This window comes from Geotrypetes seraphini, chromosome 3 (genome assembly GCF_902459505.1).
Source record: "Geotrypetes seraphini chromosome 3, aGeoSer1.1, whole genome shotgun sequence".
Classification (NCBI taxonomy): domain Eukaryota; kingdom Metazoa; phylum Chordata; class Amphibia; order Gymnophiona; family Dermophiidae; genus Geotrypetes; species Geotrypetes seraphini.
This window is the reverse complement of record NC_047086.1, coordinates 362,197,838-362,215,374: the sequence shown is the minus strand read 5'-3', so window position 1 is coordinate 362,215,374 and position 17,537 is coordinate 362,197,838. Positions and strand designations below refer to the sequence as shown.

Sequence of the window (17,537 nt, the reverse complement as noted above, 5' to 3'; positions counted from 1 at the left end):
GTTTCGTGAAAGAAGGGGGTTAGTTAAAAATATGTGGAGGGGAATTTTTGATAGGATGTCTAAGTCCGACTTTGGACGTTTCCCACAAGATGTCCAAAGCCAGGGGCAGAGAAACGTGGCCATTTTCAAAACCAGATAAAGTGCTAGATGTCAAAATTTTTTTGTTAAAAAATCACCTGTTTAGACGTCAGGATGTCTAATCTTAGGACTTATAACTTGTTTGGGCCATTTTCGACAACAAAGACATCCAAGCTCAAAGAGTCCAAATCCCGACCATTTGAACGTGGAAGGGGCCAGCACTGTAATGGACTGACCACACAGATATGCCAACAGAGCAGTGGAGCACTTTAGAGGGTGTTGCTATGAACTTCACATAAAGGGTACTAGATGTACATCTCACCATAACCTCCTTATAATTTATGCTGAGCCCTCCAAAATTCCCCCAAAACCTACTATACCCACCTATTTCCCATCCAAATAGCCTTTATGGCTGCAGGTGGCACTTATAAGGCAGTATAAAAATGTTGATGGGTTTTGGTGGACTCACACTTTCTGCCATAAATGTAGTGGTTAGAGTGTCTTATGAGCCTGAGTCCTCTTCTCTATGGCTCTTTAGCCCATCCACCAGGCTACTTAAGACACCTGTGTGCAGCTCTACTAGGCTTTTCCATACCAGGTGCTGCTGTTTAGAGAATGACACGGGGCAAAAATTTGTCCCAGTCACCGCCCCGTCCCTGCAACCACCATCCCTGTCACCACCCCGTCCCCGCGATCACTGTGCCCGCCCCGTCTCCACGACTACTGTCCACTGCCTCCTTCCTAATGTGAGGAAACATGCACGATCACGGATCACGTGGTCCAAAAGCACCCTATCGCCGCGTCCTGCCATCTCTCTCCCTCCACCTCACCTTAGGTGCCTGCCGAGTCTGACTTTAATTCTTCTCCCAGCCACACGCTTTCGATAAGCCATGCGCACGGCTGCTTGAGCTGTTGAATCTTCTCCTCTGACCCAAATTCCTGTTTCCAGTTGCGTCAGAGGAGATTCAACAATTCAAGCAGCTGCACACGCGTGACTTATTGAAAGCGTGCTGGCTGGGAGAAGAATTAAACTCGGATTTGGCAAGCACCTAAGTTGAGGTGGAGGGAGGGAGATGGCAGGACATGGGATGCGGTGATTGGGTGGGGATGTTGGGCCACGCAATTCGTGCTGGCTTAACTGCGGAGACGAGACCATTCACCTCTCCACGGGGCGGTGAATGGCCTTGTCCCCGTCCCCGCAGCGACCACTAATTTTCTCTTCCCGTTTCAGCGGGTAACAACCACCGTGTCATTCTCTACTGCTGTTCTAGAGACAGGTAAGTACTGTTTCATTCAGATCTTTGTGGGGTGGGAGGGAGTTAGTGACATCTGGGGGAGTGTTGGAGGGTCATGACTTAATCCATCCAGTTGTCATTTGGTCAGTTTGGGTACCTTTTGGGGGTTTTTATTTTATTTGGTGGGGTACCTTTTTAGTACTTAGATGCTCCACTGCAAGATGTCCACATGCTAAACCCACCCATAACATACAGTATCTCCAACATGCTCCCTCGAAGTTTGGATGTACAGCAACTAAGAAACCTAGCAAGACGTCCAGGAAGTCAGCTTCAAAAATCAGCACTTGAATGCTCTGGCGATTAGGATGTCCAAGTGCTGATTTTTGCCTTTTTTTTTTTTTAACCTCTTAGTGTTTTGAAAATGAGCCCCATAGTGTGCTTTGTTAAGCAGGAACAAAAAATGGTGTATCACAATTAATTAAACTTGAAGTGCAGGAGGGAAAGGGATTTTGGTCCATGCCTTAATTATGGTAGTTATATTCAGGTAGGGTTATCAGATGTCCTCTTTTTTAGACGACTGTTCAGGTGCCTGGACGGATTTCCAAAACCCGGCAAGCATGCAACATCATCGCGTTACATCAACACATGCTCGGGAGCCCTCCAAACATGACCCTGAAATCAGGGAAGAAGAGATGAGGTCCATTTGGGGGCAGGGCTGGAGATGGAACTGGGCGGGGCATGGGCGGGAAGGGGTGGGGTGGGGTGGGGACACATGTCCTCTGTTTTTTTAACAAAGAAATCTCGTATTGTACTAGGCATCTGGTATTGTAGTAGACAAAGAAATCTGGTGTTGTACTAGGCATTTTCCTGTCCCCAGTGGGATTACATCTAAATTTTGTACCTGATGCAATGGAAGATGAAGTAACTTGCCGAAGATCACAAAAATCCATTGTGAGATTTGATCTTGGTTTCCCTGGTTCTCAGCTGCTGTAATCAATAGGCTACTCCTCCACTTCTAGAACAAATGATAACATATTGTTATAGTTTTGTACTGCTAAATTCCAAACAATACCAGATAAATATACTTTTTTAAATTTGATATTTTGGGGATGCTATATATTGCATCATGGAAAACATTGCTTAATGAGGGTTTTCTTATGAGTATTTCATTGTGGATAGAAGAGGCCCTTACACTAAAACAATATTTCTTCTAACTACACTAAACCTTTTCAGAACTGCCTTTTCCATTAATATCCTTCTTTCCCAAGCCAGCTTTCAATGCACACTCAACAAACATAGCCCATTCAAGCGATCCTCTATCATTGTTGAGCACAAACAAGTTTTCACTCTGCACAAGGTACTAAACGAGTGTTCAATAGTACTCACGGTTAAGAGATGGGTCAAAGAAGTAAGAAGAGCATGTCCCTTCTCACCCTCCTTTCTGGTCTGAGTCACTTTCTTCCTCTCCCACTTATGTGTCCAGCATCCATTGCCATCCCCTCCCCACCCTGTGGGTCTACCATCCATCCCTTCCTCCCCAAGTGAGGTCCACCTGTCCCCTTCCCCTCCCCCCTTCCATCCTACTTCTGCAGGTCTGCCCTCTCTCACTTTCCTTCCCCCCCCCTTTCCTGTGGCATCTCCTTGCCATCCTGCTCCTGACCCGACAACCCCCTCTCTCCCTCCCCTGTGTGGGTCCGGCCTCCAATCAACCCCCCTCCCTATGTGGAACCAGCATTTATTACCCACAGGCCCTTCCAAAGCAGCAGCAGCAGCCAGCCAACAGAGGAAAAGCTGTAAAGAGGCTGCTTATGGCTAGCTCCGCCAAGTTGGAAGTGATGTGGCAGAGGAAAGGCCCTGGTGGGGCTTTTCGGTTGGTTAGGAGTTAGAGGGTACACCCCCCCCCCACAACCCCCCACCCCCACCCGGCAATACCCATGCATGAATGGCTATCTGTTTGGTTTGTCCCTGTTGAGTTTTCCTGTGATCTTGCCTGTGCAGCACTATGAAAGACTGTAGCTTAGAGTGTAGTTACTTACCTGTAACATAGGTTCTCCGTGGACAGCAGGAAAGTATGCTGCTTGAACATAATTATCTTGTGTAGAGATGAAGCAGAATAAAAGGAGACTGTTTTCAGACTGCATAAGAGACTTGTGTATGTTCTTTAACCAGAAGTGACTGGTAAAAAAAACCAATTTCTTTTGCTGCTAAGTACTGTATTTAAATGATCAAGATATAAAAAGTGAAAATAAAAAGAGCAGACTTTTTAAACAGCAATGCTAGTAGCCTCATGTGACATTTAAAACTGTAATGGAAGGAGAATGCTGACAGAAAATAATTAAACAATCTGGAGGCATACCAGCAGGGCTGCAAGTTTGAACTCTGAGCTAAGGGAGCAAGGGCATTAAAAGTGACAACACACATGCTGGGAACTTCACAGTCCATAAGCTAAACTGGATGCAAGTGTAGTGCGAGATTTCTGTTGTGAGGATCTTCCACGAATGAGGAATTAACCAGAGGAATTGCTAGAGAAGTGAGCCCTACCACACTGACGGCAGGCGAGTTCAAGGAAGGAGTGCCACATTTACAACTTCCTGTGTTTTGCCTGGCATCTGACCACCACAGCAATGATCATCAGGCTGAATATGCCAAAATTTCATGTATTTTGTAAATACATGTATAACTTACATAGGACTAGATCGTGTCCCGATCACTTTGCGACCCCAACCAGATTCACTAAACCTCCTCCTGCACCTGATCCGTTCCATGCATGCAAATGAGGGGGAACGGCAGGCAAATGGAGGCAGATAGCGATTCACAAAAAAAAAAAAATGAGGAACACCGACTGGGTTGGCGGAACCCAAAACAAGCGACTGCTGAGGACCATTCGCACAAGTCCCTGCCGACTCTCCTGCTCCATGCCGCCCTGAAATCCCAGCCAACTTCCACCAGCCCTGCTCTCTGCCCTGCTCCATTTAGCTCTCTGCTCCTTCCCTGCTCTCTGCTGTGATTCTCCTGCCGAAAAAGCTCTCTGCTCCTGCTTTTAACCCGTTTTAAACTTGTGGATTAAAACCACGGGCTCGCACTGCAGGTAAGGGTGGCAGAAAGCAGAAGAGTTGGGGGCGAGTAAAAAAAAAAGTTTTTAAAAAAACGGATAGCAAATGCATGGGCAGACCATCTACAAACATGCGCATGCATCGGGATCGTTCTCCAGCAATCCGTGTTGTCGGTGAGGGGCATGCCTCCGATCGCCCCCATTTGCATGAAGATGGTTGGTGAATTGGTCGGCCTGCCTCGGATCGCCCACGGATCGGGCACGATCGGTGGGCTTAGTGAATCTAGGCCACAGTGTGTAGGCCCCTGCTATGCACATAGATGAGACTCCCACATTACATGCAATTTAAAAATAGTTTCTTTCAATTTACCTGGCACCAATTTCAGGTTCATCAATATGTAATTAATTAGGTCATCTCTGCAGTCTTTTTGAAAATCAGTTTTATTTTCGTTATCCTCCGGTGCTCAGCTGCAGATGCAGATTGAAATGATAAATGCCAGACTACCTGTAGCAGGTTTGTCATTTCATATTTTTGTTCCTTTAGAACCCGGAGATGAATACAATCAGGTTCCATGGGCAAAATGATGGTGATCCCTGGAGCTAACCAGTTAGCAGTGATATTTATTCTACTAATTGGATAAGTATACAGATAAATTAGAACAGCAAAAAAACCCCGCTGAATATTGACAAGTATAACTTTAATTAGCCACTATTAGCCAATATTAGCCACTAAACATAAAGGGGCTGATATTCAGAGCAATTTAAGCAGGAAGCTCTCCTGTCCGCTTAAGTTGCTTCCAGTCACCTAAGAGGGGATATTCAGTAGCATTTAACCAGAGAGTGCCACTGAATATCCCCTCAGACTGCCCAACTTAAAAGTGGACAGGCCAGTGGCAGTGCTAGGGGTAGCATTGGGGAGGGACCCCATGTCATGCGGGTGCCAGCACCCGCATAGCTAAATGGCTAAATTAATCTGCTTAGCTATGTGGGTGCCGGCACTGAATATCAAGCTGATGCCCACATAACTATTATAGGGAGAAAAAAACCTCCCAAGCCCCCTAGGCCTTCTGTAATCCCACCTTCTACCCCCATTCCACCCCTGGCCCTTACCATGTTCTGCCCACAGTCCTACCTCGTTCCTCCACCCATCTCCGGCCCCACACAAGCCTCGTATCATCATGATCATATCCAGAGGGCATCTGTGAATGCTCGGATGCAACACAATGATGTCACACGCATGCATACATGCATGTGACATCACCGCTTCGGATCCACACATGCACTGTGGGCATGTTGATACAGTATAAGGCTCTCCAAAACTGTTGTCCACTGTTTAGGGTTACTAGACATACGGATTTTGAAAAGCTGATGAGATTGGGGCCAGGGTTGGAGTGCATCTGCGCATATGGGGATGCACTCCAGCACCGGCCTAAAGAGACGAGGTTTTTGTGGGGCTGGGTTTGGAGTGTGGAGCTTGGAGCGGATCCTGGGGCAGAATGGGGCAGGGTCATGCATCCTCTTTTACCAGAAGGAAAATCTGGTAACCCTACTACTGTTGGAAACAGGATACTGGGCTTGAAGGACCTTCGATCTGTCAGTTCTTGTGTTCTTATGCTAGTATTCTATAATGGAATCTGTGCATCCTGATGCCATTATAAAACAAGGCCAAAATGGAGGTGCCCATATATAGAATTCCCCTCCCCCGACACCTATGTGTCTTTAAAATAATCTCACACTAGTGCACATTTACACCTCTTGGGGAGACCGTGTAAACAGATGTGTGTGAAGTTCACACACAGGAACCTTTTAAAAAAAAAAAAATTCATGCATATATAACAACTCTTCTCTGCTCCACTCCAGCTCCACTGCCTGCACATCTACCCTTGCAAAATGTCAATGGAGGCGTGGATGTTCTTCATGCCTAATTTATACGACCATAGCCCCTGGAGGAATTTTCTAAAAGCTCTTTTTTTCATGGGTTACAAAAGTAAACAATATTTAAATATTGCAGACAGTGCTGGCTCAAAACATCAACTGCAGTGTTTAAATCACTTTTTAATGGGTTTATTTTTAACAAAATGGCTTCCACAGCTGTCAGTGCCACCATAATATATGTATTTTTACCACAGCTAGATATATATTTTATAAATGGCTTAGCATTCAGTGAGGGTTTTGTTCAAGAGGTTACAAATTGTGACTGTTCACCCTAGGGTAATCTTTTCCCGACCTAGAAGAACTATACAAAACTGGGCTTTTTATCACAGTGTCCTTATTTTATGCAGAGTTGTTATATAATTTAGTTTCACTGATTTTGGCTAGAAATGGTCGGGCAGTATTGAACCACTATGGTCAGCATTTAAGCAAAATGTTGGCTACCACAGTTAAAGTAAAACTCAATATTCAGCATTGGATACTGGCTAGTGCTGACTATCCAGTTTCAGTGCTGACCTGAAAGTGCTATCCGGTTAGTGGCTATATGTAAACTGCTAACCAGGCAACAAACAGAACAGAATAAAAAGTAGTCCTACAGCTAGATGTCATCTGGCTATTTTTGCTAGAGCCAGGAGTGAATGTAACTTGCTACTGCCTCATTGACCCACCAGGTAGGCCTGGGGGGGAGCATCCTCTCTCTGGGTGAGAAGGGGGTTTGGTCCTTGTGTTGGGAGGGATTTGGAGGGAGATCATAGCTTGTGTCAGGGGGTAGGAGGGAGAGATTGCAAGACATTGTGGCCTGGATTTTCAAACTGGTGCCGATATTTTAGGTGCCCAAATTCAGTTAAAAATGCCTACCAGTACCTAAAAAATTGACACCGCAGAGGTGCTTTAGGCTGCCAAATGGCACCGTGGCCGTGGCTAATGCCGGACGTGGCGGTAGACAACCTAAAGCATCTCCATTGCCGCAATTCATAACTGGCCTACATTTTCCAAACCACTTAGACTTTTTTCTAGTTAAGTAGCTTATCAAATAAATGTGAAAGGATGTCATTTGGGTAGGCCAAAATTATAAACTTTTATCACTTTGTCTGTGTTATGGTTTTTGGTGTGATACTTAGCCTCTCTTTTTCTGGACAAAGATATAGATGTGGGACACAGCTGAGGGAAGTTTTTAGGACCGGTGAAGCAAAAATAGCCTATTGCAGGATGCACTAAAGCGCTCTGGGTTAGTTTTGGCATATGCATGTACTAAACATTTCACTGGCTCCCTATCCGCCTTCGCATACAGTTCAAACTCCTATTACTAACCTACAAGTGTGTTCATTCTGCTGTCCCTCAATATCTCTCCTTATACACCTCCCAGAGAACTCTGTTCCTCAGATCAGTTACTCTTAGCTGTACCCTTCTCATCCACTGCCAGTTTCAGACTTTGTTCCTTTCATATTGCTGCCCCCTAAAAAAAAAAAAAAATTAACTTCCTGGAATAAACTACTGTACCTGAGTTTGTCCGCCACGCCCCTTTCCTTACCTTGTTTAAAAGCAGACTGAAAACTCACTTTTGATGTAGCCTTCAATCCATAACCCTACTCCCCACTCCAACCCATAACCCTACTCCCCTGCCCACCAACCCAGCCAGTAGATTAACCATTCCCCTTAACTGTTTCCATGACATCCTGTTTGTATGTCTTGTCTGTTTAGATTGTAAGCTCATTCGAGCAGGGACTGTCTCCTTCGTGACTCTACAGCACTGCCTACATCTGGTAGTGCTATAGAAATAATAATAGTAGTAGAAGTTATTTTCTTGTAATTTCTTTGAGGGGGCGTGTCGGGGATAGAGGGTGCAGATTTTTCCACTATTTTGTCCACAACCCTTTTATATGGCTTTATCAAGATCCTCAGCGGCACCACTTAGAGCTCGATTTATCTCATTGCTCTAAGCTTTACGTGTCAGATCGTCATCGGATCCAGTTTTCTCCTACTTAATCTTGTTTATACATTTAATTTTAACTTTTGCTTTTACTTATGTTTATTGCTTTAAAATAATTTTAAACATATACTTAGCTTAAATCATGTGATCTCTGGCTTATACATAGATAGAGGGTGGACATTTCTACAATAATGTGTAATATAGTAAGTGAAAACAATCTTAAGGATAGTATGACGCAAGATCTGATCACGTTGGAAAACTGGTCCTCGACATGGCAGCTGGGCTTCAACGCAAAGAAATGTAAGGTCATGCATCTCTGCTGCGGAAACCCATGCAAAACTTACACCTTGAACGGAGAAACACTAGCTGGGACTTCAGAAGAACGGGACTTGGGAGTAATCGTCAGCGCAGACATGAAGGCTACCAAACAAGTGGAGCAGGCCTCATCCAAGGCAAGGCAAATGTTGGGATGTATCAATAGAGGCTTCATCAGCCGCAAACCTGAAGTCATAATGCCGCTCTACAGAGCCATGGTGAGACCTCACCTGGAATACTGTGTGCAATTTTGGAGACCACACTACCGAAAAGATGTGCTTCGAGCTGAATCGGTCCAGCGAATGACCACTAGAATGGTCTCCGGACTCAAGAGTCTCCCATACGAGGAAAGACTGGATAAACTGCAGCTCTACACTCTTGAGGAGCGTAGAGAAAGGGGAGACATGATTGAGACGTTTAAGTACATCACAGGTCGTGTCGAGGCGGAAAGCGATATATTTTTCCCTAAGGGTCCCTCGGTCACAAGGGGGCACCTGTTCAGACTCAGAGGAGGGAAATTTAATGGTGACACCAGGAAGTATTTCTTTACAGAAAGGGTGGTGGATCAGTGGAACAAACTTCCGGTGCAAGTGGTCAAGGCCACCAGTGTACTCGACTTTAAAAACAAATGGGACATCCACGTGGGATCCTTACGGGGGTCGAGCTAGGGAACTGGGTCATTAGCACTCAGACTTGATGGGGTGGGTCAGAAGAGTGGGCAGACTTGATGGGCTGTAGCCCTTTTCTGCCGTCATCTTTCTATGTTTCTATGTTTCTAACCGGTTAGAACATGGTTAACACAGGGACTCTTACTGCCTTCTGAATAGGTGGTCGTATTTTTTTTTTTTTTTTTCAAATGGCCATGTGCTAAAGCTAACTTTCACTACTATTAATTATGAGCTTTTGAGAATCATTCAAATAGCAAACATAATAGAGGAAGAAAAGCTCTTCGAATACCCTCACCAGGACCTCAGCGTTGCCACTCTAAGCTCGAATACTCTCATGGCTTAGAGCTTTATGCACCCGATCATCACTGGTGCATTGTTTTATATATATTTCATTTTTTACTTTGTTTAATTCTGAAGTCAAATTCAGCTTATCTCAAACTACCTTTATATTCATAAATATCTGAAAAATGTTCAAACTTAGCTTTAGCTTTCAGTTAGGAACTTTGTAGCACTCGGTCAGGGGGTGATTTAGTCCGACATGTTTCGTTTTTATCAAAGACCCTGAGCGTTGAACACATCTCACACCAGTAATTTCCCTGGAACACAGCTTAATAAAAGGACCCTTTAGATCAGTGATCTCAAATTTGCGGCCCGAGGACCACATCCGGCCCGCCAGGTACTAATTTGAGGCCCTCAGTATGTTTATCATAACCACTAAAGTACAATTAAACAGTTTATTGATCATATGTCTCTGTAGCTATAAATTACAATACAGTATTATTATTAAGACTTAGCCAAAAGGAAAGATTTATAAACTATAAAGAGTTTTACCTCATGCAAAATTGTCATTTCTTTAATAAGACATTAACTATTTTTTTCTGAGGCCCTCCAAGTACCTACAAATCCAAAATGTGGCCCTGCAAAGGGTTTGAGTTTGAGACCACTGCTTTAGATGGTAAGCCCTCTGGGAGCAGGAAAATATCTAGTGTACCTGAATGTATGCATCTCATCTTGTACCACATCTTTTTTTTTCTTCTTCTTTATTCTTTTTTATACCTTATAATAAGGGGCTCATAATGGAAAGAGAAAAACGTCCAAAAACCAGCCTAAGTCGGCACTTGGACGAACATTTCTCAAAAACGTCCAAGCACCGAAAATAAAAACGGGTTTTGGACGTATTTCTAAATGACCTAGGCCTTCATAGTGCCGCTCAACGTCCAAAGCTAAACGGGGCGTTTTGAGAGGCGTGTCGAGGGCTGGAGTTGGGCGGGATGTGGTCCGGCTTAGACTTAGTCGTACAGCATGTATAAGAAAAAGTTTAACAGAGCCTAGACGGAACTTGGATGTTGTGACTTAGACCATGTAAAACATGGTCTGAGTCACAAAAACCCACCTAAACTCACCAGATAAGCACTGCAAACACATAACACAGACCCCCATACACTACCCCAGTGATCACTAACCCCCCCCACCCCCATAAAAATTTTATTCAGAACTTTAAAATTCAGCCTCCAGACCATCATCATCTGGCCGCCTGGCATAGGAAAGCCTAGTCGTCCAGCCCAGAGGCAGCTTAAGTTGTCTTAGGGTGGGTTAGGGACCCATGGAGAGGAGGACCCATGCCCAAAAAGCCCCTGTAATCACTGCATTGATACTTAAACATGTGCACTCCCCTATAAACCCCCAAAACTCTTTTTTACTGGCATATAAGTGGCTCCTGCAGCCATAAGGGCTATTGGGGTGGTAGATAAGTGTGTCTAGGGGATTCTGGAGGTGTTTTGGGGGGCTCACCATCACCTATAAGGGAACTGTAGTGAGGAGAAGACATGGCACCCTTTTTGTGAAGTTCACAGCAGTGCCCTGTAAGGTACCCCACTATTCAGGTGGCATGTCTGGGTGTTCAGTCCATCACTTTGCAGACCCCTCCCACGTCCAACAGGGCTTGTTCTAGGCGTTTTGGACTTGGACGGAAAGTTGGGTGGAAATGTGGTATATAGATGGACGATTTAGCGGCTTGGACGATCAGATCGGCAGGACGTATAATTAGACGATTTTCAAAAGTCAAAAAAGTTGGACATCTCTTTCGAAAATGTGTCTTAGGCTCTTTTTAACTTTGGATGACTTGCGAGATGGACGCAAACAGACTTAGACGTCCCTTTCAATTATGCCCCTCCACGTGTATAAGCAAATAAAAACATTTTTAACTTAAATACCACAGTTAATAATCTGCAAAAAAAATCAATTTAGAATTTATTTCGCCCTCTCCCTTAATCAATAATAATCTTTGAACACATAAAAACATATTATAGTCCCCATCCTTACATTCTTTACATTTATACAAAGACCAAAATCTACCCACCCTCCCCCCCCCCCACCTTAGATATACATATTTAAGGGGAAAAATAGTATTTATTTGTTACAATAATTTGTTATAGGCTCCCAAACATCCTGAAATTTTCTTAAATACCCCTGCTATGTGGCTATTACCCTTTCCATTTTATATATATGACACAAAGAATTCCACCAGAAACTATAATTCAATCTATTCCAATTCTTCCAATTATTCGTAATCTGTTGTATGGCAACTCCTGTCATAATAAGTAAAAGCTTATTATTGCTAGAAGATATTTGACTCTTAGCCCTCATTGACATGCCAAACAATACAGTATCATACAATAATGCCACCAGATTTTCCAATAAACAATTTATTTGACCCCATATTGATTTCTTTAATAAGTATTAGTTATATTTCTCCACCACCACCACCCCATTCCCCTTTGCAGTTTTTCCGTTCACTATTCATACAGGCAGTAGTTTGTATTTCAGAAAAATTTATTTTAATTCAAAACATAATAGAAAACTAAAATGTGACTGAATAATTTTCTCTTTTTTGAAGATGATGGCCGAGGAGATGCTTGCAAAGATGATTTTGATAATGACAGTATTCCTGACATCTACGATGTTTGTCCTGAGAACAAGGCTATTAGCGAAACGGACTTCAGGAAATTCCAAATGGTTGCTCTGGATCCAAAAGGAACAGCTCAGATTGATCCTAACTGGGTCATTCGCCATCAGGGCAAGGAACTGTTGCAGACAGCAAACTCTGATCCAGGAATTGCTGTAGGTGAGTATGGATAGTTAATTCCATGAACCGTGGAGAATTTTAATTTTATAAAGAATGTTGTGCCATTATATCTGTTATTTATTATGAAGGGCAATTTATAACTTAACCCCCGGATTCTCTAACCGCCGCCTATAAGTGAATACTTACCTGAAAAAATGCTGTTATTCTTACGCTGGGGTTACCAGATTTTAGTTGACTAAAATTCGGACCCATAGCCCCACCCCAGGCCTGCCCAGTTCTGCCCAGCCCTGCCCCGTTACACCCTCATCATGAACCCCCCTCCGCCCCTCCCCCGCCTCTCAACCTGTTCTCATCGGGAGGCCATCTGCGCATGCCTGGATGCAACGCAGTGGCATCACGCACACATGAGAGTGACATCACCGCGTTGCATGTGCAGATGTCTTCCTGACGTGGTCCCAAAGAAGAAGCTTTTCAAAACTCAAAGTAACGGGTTTTGAAAAGCCTTTCGGATGCTCGGACATGCCCTCTAAAAAGAGGACATGTCCGGGTACATCCGGATGTCTGGCAACCCTATCTTACACTGTTGCCTCTAAGCTGAGCAGGAATTTTCCTACTGCATGGTTGTCAGAGAGAGGCAGTAATGACAGGCAGGTTCCCTGGAGTCCTGCAGATCTTGTCTGTCTCTCACCTTAGGAAACATGATATTGAAACAGCACCAACTACTGGCAAGATTATGGGCTAGATTCACTAACCTGACTTCTGTGGCCGATCCGTGGCCAATTCCAGCAGGCCCAACCAATTCACAACAGCAAAAAAAATTCTAATGAAGGCGATCGGAGGAACACCCCCCTCTGCCCGCACGGATCTAGTGTGCAATCCTGACGCATGTGCAGACCATCTGCTTTGTGTCCTTTTGGGGTTTTTGTGCCGGGGGGGGGGGGGGGGGTTTCGTGCCCCGACTCTCCAGCTCTCCTAGGAAAGGGCAGAAACCATCCTTTTTTAACTCAAAAACCCAGAGACGCTTTAACAACAGCCCTTGAAACCCTGCCTCCCTTCTCAAAGCAATCACAGCACCGGCAGAGCTCACTCCTGTGTCGGTGGTGTTTTGTTACTTTTATTTTACTTGTTTATCCCAGCGAGCCTGAAAGGAAAGGTTCGGGGGAGAGCAGGGTGGCAGGCAGGAGAGATTTGGACAGCAGGAGAGATTCGGGCGGAGATTTGGGGGAGAGCAGGGCGGCAGGCAGGAGAGATTTGGACGGCAGGAGAGATTCGGGCGGCGATTCGGGGGAGAGCAGGGCGGCAGGCAGGAGAGATTCGGGGCAGCAGGGTGGCAATGGAGCAGGAGAGTCGAAAAGGACTTTTGCGACTGGTCCTCAGCAGTCACTTCATGGGTTGGTCGGCCAGCCCAGTCGGATCGCAAAATTTGTTTAGTGAATTGGGTCCCTGCCTACTTTGCATGCTGTTCCCCTCATTTGCATGCACAGATTGGAAGCGGATCTCAGGAGAGGTTAGTAAATCAGGCTGAAGGGAAATCGGGTCACAAAGGGGTCACAAACCAATCGGTACAAGGTCGGTTTGCTTACTGAATCTAGCCATATAGGTGGAGGAGTCCTGCTCATCTTAGAGCAGCGGTCTCAAACTCAAACCCTTTGCAGGGCCACATTTTGAATTTGTAGGTACTTGGAGGGCCACAGAAAAAATAGGTAATGTATTATTAAAGAAATGACAACTTTGCATGAGGTAAAACTCATGCAAAGTTGTCATTTCTTTAATAAGACATTAACTATTTTTTCTGCAACCATCCAAGTACCTACAAATCCAAAATGTGGATTATCTGAAATCTGAAATTATCAGAAGCAATTAAGGAAAGATCTATGAACTATAGTTTATAAATCTTTCCTTAATTGCTTTTGATCATTTCAGCTAAACACAGCTGAAAGCAGTGCAACATGCAGAAAGTGAAAAACTATCAAAATATCAACTGCAAAAGACAAGATTTTGGACCACCTATTTTGAGGCCCTCGGTATTATAAAGAATGATTCTTTATGGAAAACCTGTGCCTTAAGTGTCCGGCGGTCATGTCTGGAATGTTGCCCGCCTCATTGCTGTAACCTCACGCAAGCGCTCTCCTGCGTCGGTACACGATTGTAAGGTGGAGTGGAGAGGACCATCGCATGTGTGACATCACCGCATTGCATCCACGCATGCGCAGATGCTGTCCCGACGTTGCTGCCATGTTTTGAAAAGCCGACCAGACCCCCGGACATGTCCTCAAAAAGAAGGACATGTCCGTGGAAATCCGGACGTCTGGTACCCTTCTATAGGTGCCACTTGCGCCATGTGCCCTTTATACATATGAAAAGCATGACTGGATGATGTTCTGCGCCTGTGTTTAACGGTGCCCTATCATATTAAAATATTTACTTTATTTTCACTCTTGCACAGGATTTGATGATTTCAGTTCCGTTGACTTCAGTGGTACGTTCTACGTCAATACAGACCGTGATGATGACTATGCAGGGTTTGTGTTTGGCTATCAGTCCAGCAGTCGGTTTTATGTCATGATGTGGAAACAAGTCACACAGACCTACTGGGAAGACAAACCTTCAAGAGCTTATGGCTATTCAGGGGTGTCCCTTAAAGTTGTAAACTCAACGACAGGCTCTGGAGAGCATTTGAGAAATGCCCTGTGGCACACAGGCAACACGCCTGGAGAGGTAAAAGAGTTAGACTTTATTAGCAATATTTAGAAATCGTATAATACAATTTGCATTCATCATCCCGTTTGATTTAATTGTAGCTCCCAATAGGTTTAAGATTTATATTAATTCTATATGAAGTTGTCAGAAAAAAAAAATCAAAAGTGGAATCACATATTTTGATTTTATTACAACTGGAAGCCAGTGTTTTCTGTAAAAAAAAAAAAATTAATCGGTTGATGAAATCTAACACTGATATGTTGCAAGATTCTCTGTGTCATGCTAATTTAATTCTTTTGTTTATTAGTCTGTTAAGGAGACAAAGCCAGGCCAACGAACAGTTCAGAAAAGAGATTTATTTATAAGTTTTTAAGTAGCAATAAACAAGTATACAAGATGTCCTTCCAGGGGCTAGACTGAGAAAGAACATAGTAGTTTATGTTCAGATGAAATTCTACTTAACACCAGCAGTGATCTACCTCTGGACTGATTTCAGTCTGAGTGCTATGTTCATTATCCCCTCTCCATCAGTATATGTGGCAGAGTTTAAAGGAAAGAAATAAAAGAAAAGAAGAGATGCCAGAGCATGAGGAGGGGTTGGAGATAGAGAGAGGAGAGAGAAAACGGTGAGGGGTGAAGCTGAAATGAATTGTGTATAAAGGAGAGAAGGGGCACAGGCTGGATGGAAGGGGGAGAGGGTAGACAGTTTATGGAAGGAGCATAGAAAGAGGAAGATGGATATGGAAGGGAGGGAAAGGGTGAACAGTGGATAGAAGGGAGAGAGAGGGCGCACAGTGGATGGAAGGGAGAGATATTTGTAAATGTTGGATGGAAAGAAGAGAGTGAAAAGAAGATGAGGAAAGCAGAAACCAGAGATGATAAAAGGTAGAAAAATATATATTTTTTTTTTTGTTACTTTAGAATAAAGTAGTATTGTAGCTGTATTTATGAACAGAAAATTGAAATAAGGTAATCTTTTATTGGACTAATTTTAATACAGTTTTTACTAACTTTAAGAAACAAAAACCCCTTTCCTCATGTCAGGACAGGATACCATAACAGCAGTATACTGTACTGATCTGATGAAGGAGTTTTGACTTCTGAAAGCTTTTTGAAAAATGTATTAGTATAATAAAATGTACTACTTATTTTCCATTTTTTGTTTTATTTCTGTATGTTAATTTGTTGAGTGGTGATTTTTTGATTGTCAGTTTTTTCAAATTTACATCTGCTATCTGTATATTTTGCACAGTATTAGGGGACATATATCATTGTTTCTGTGGTATTGCACTGTATGCAGAGTCTGGCTTCTTGGCTGTTCAGTTTAACTTTTGGCTACATATTTCTATTTTTAGTTTGTAGATACTTATCCCATGCTTGGTGAGGGTATGTTTGTGTGAAAGAAATCAGTTATTCTGATAGCATTATAATAATAATAATAATTTTTATTCTTATATACTGCCAAACCATTAGTTCAAGGCGGTTTACAGCAAGAAGGGACTGCATAAATAGTGAATTACTTACATAAGCATATCAAAATTTCTCAGAAAATACAAAATAGCAATTAAGTCACATATTTATCAAACAGATAAGTTTTAATAATTTTTCTAAATAAATAATAAGACTGAGCTTGGGGAATAAGCGTACTCCAACATGAATTCATTGCACTAGCCTGAAATGCAAAAGCATTGAATGTCTGGAATCAATCTGTACTAATCCAGTTTGTTTAGTTTTGTTTGTTTGGAAATAAGAGTATTTCTAAAACTTAATGCTAAACTTGAACAGTTATAGTTAGGGTTACCATATGGCTCCAGAAAAAGGAAGACGGATTGAGACATCCGGGTTTTACTTCCAGTGCTTTCAATAGAAGTAAAACCCGGATGTCTCAATCCATCCTCCTTTTTCTGGAGCCATATGGTAACCCTAGTGGACATTGATACTCTATTGTCTGTTTGGTTTCTCATTGAAAAGGCAATAAGCCATGTCCTATAGATGAAGGGCTCCTTTTACGAAGATGCGCTAGCGTTTTTAGCGCACACACCGGATTAGCGCGTGCTAGCCAAAAAACTACTGCCTGCTCAAGAGGAGGCGGTAGCGGCTAGCGCACGTGGCATTTTAGCTTGCGCTATTCCGCTCGTTAAGACCCTAATGCGCCTTTGTAAAAGGAGCCCTAAGAGTTGCCTTTATAGGTTTCAAGGTTCCTGGAAATGACTGTGAGAAATGCACTCTCACACAAAGCCACGGTAGAAATGCTGTCACAGTAAACACATCAGAGTACTGCAGCTTTGTTAAAGAGGCCCTAAGTTATTTACTCGTGATATTCTGAGGGTCGTACTTGATTGAATTATTCTTTTCTTTATTTGCTGGCTTTGTTTTGTTGTTTGGAAATGGACATTGTATGTTTATGCTGTTTGATTTCGCTTCACCTCAAGAAAAACACTAAGCCATGTGCTATTGGTTTGCTTTTATCCTGGGGGGGGGGAAAAAAAAGTATTACCCATCCCCCTTTTCTCAAGTCAAGCTGCTGAGCAGCGTGAGCTAA

At 43.4% G+C, this 17,537-nt stretch overlaps 1 protein-coding gene across 1 annotated transcript in view; it reads left to right on the top strand.

The window, feature by feature from the left end:
- Positions 1–17,537, top strand: part of THBS2 (thrombospondin 2) — a 285,177-nt gene that overhangs the window by 215,896 nt on the left and 51,744 nt on the right. The window contains exons 19-20 of the mRNA XM_033937149.1: positions 12,107–12,334; positions 14,742–15,013. Of these exons, the coding sequence (XP_033793040.1) occupies positions 12,107–12,334; positions 14,742–15,013 (500 nt within the window). The remainder of the gene's footprint in view (positions 1–12,106; positions 12,335–14,741; positions 15,014–17,537) is intronic.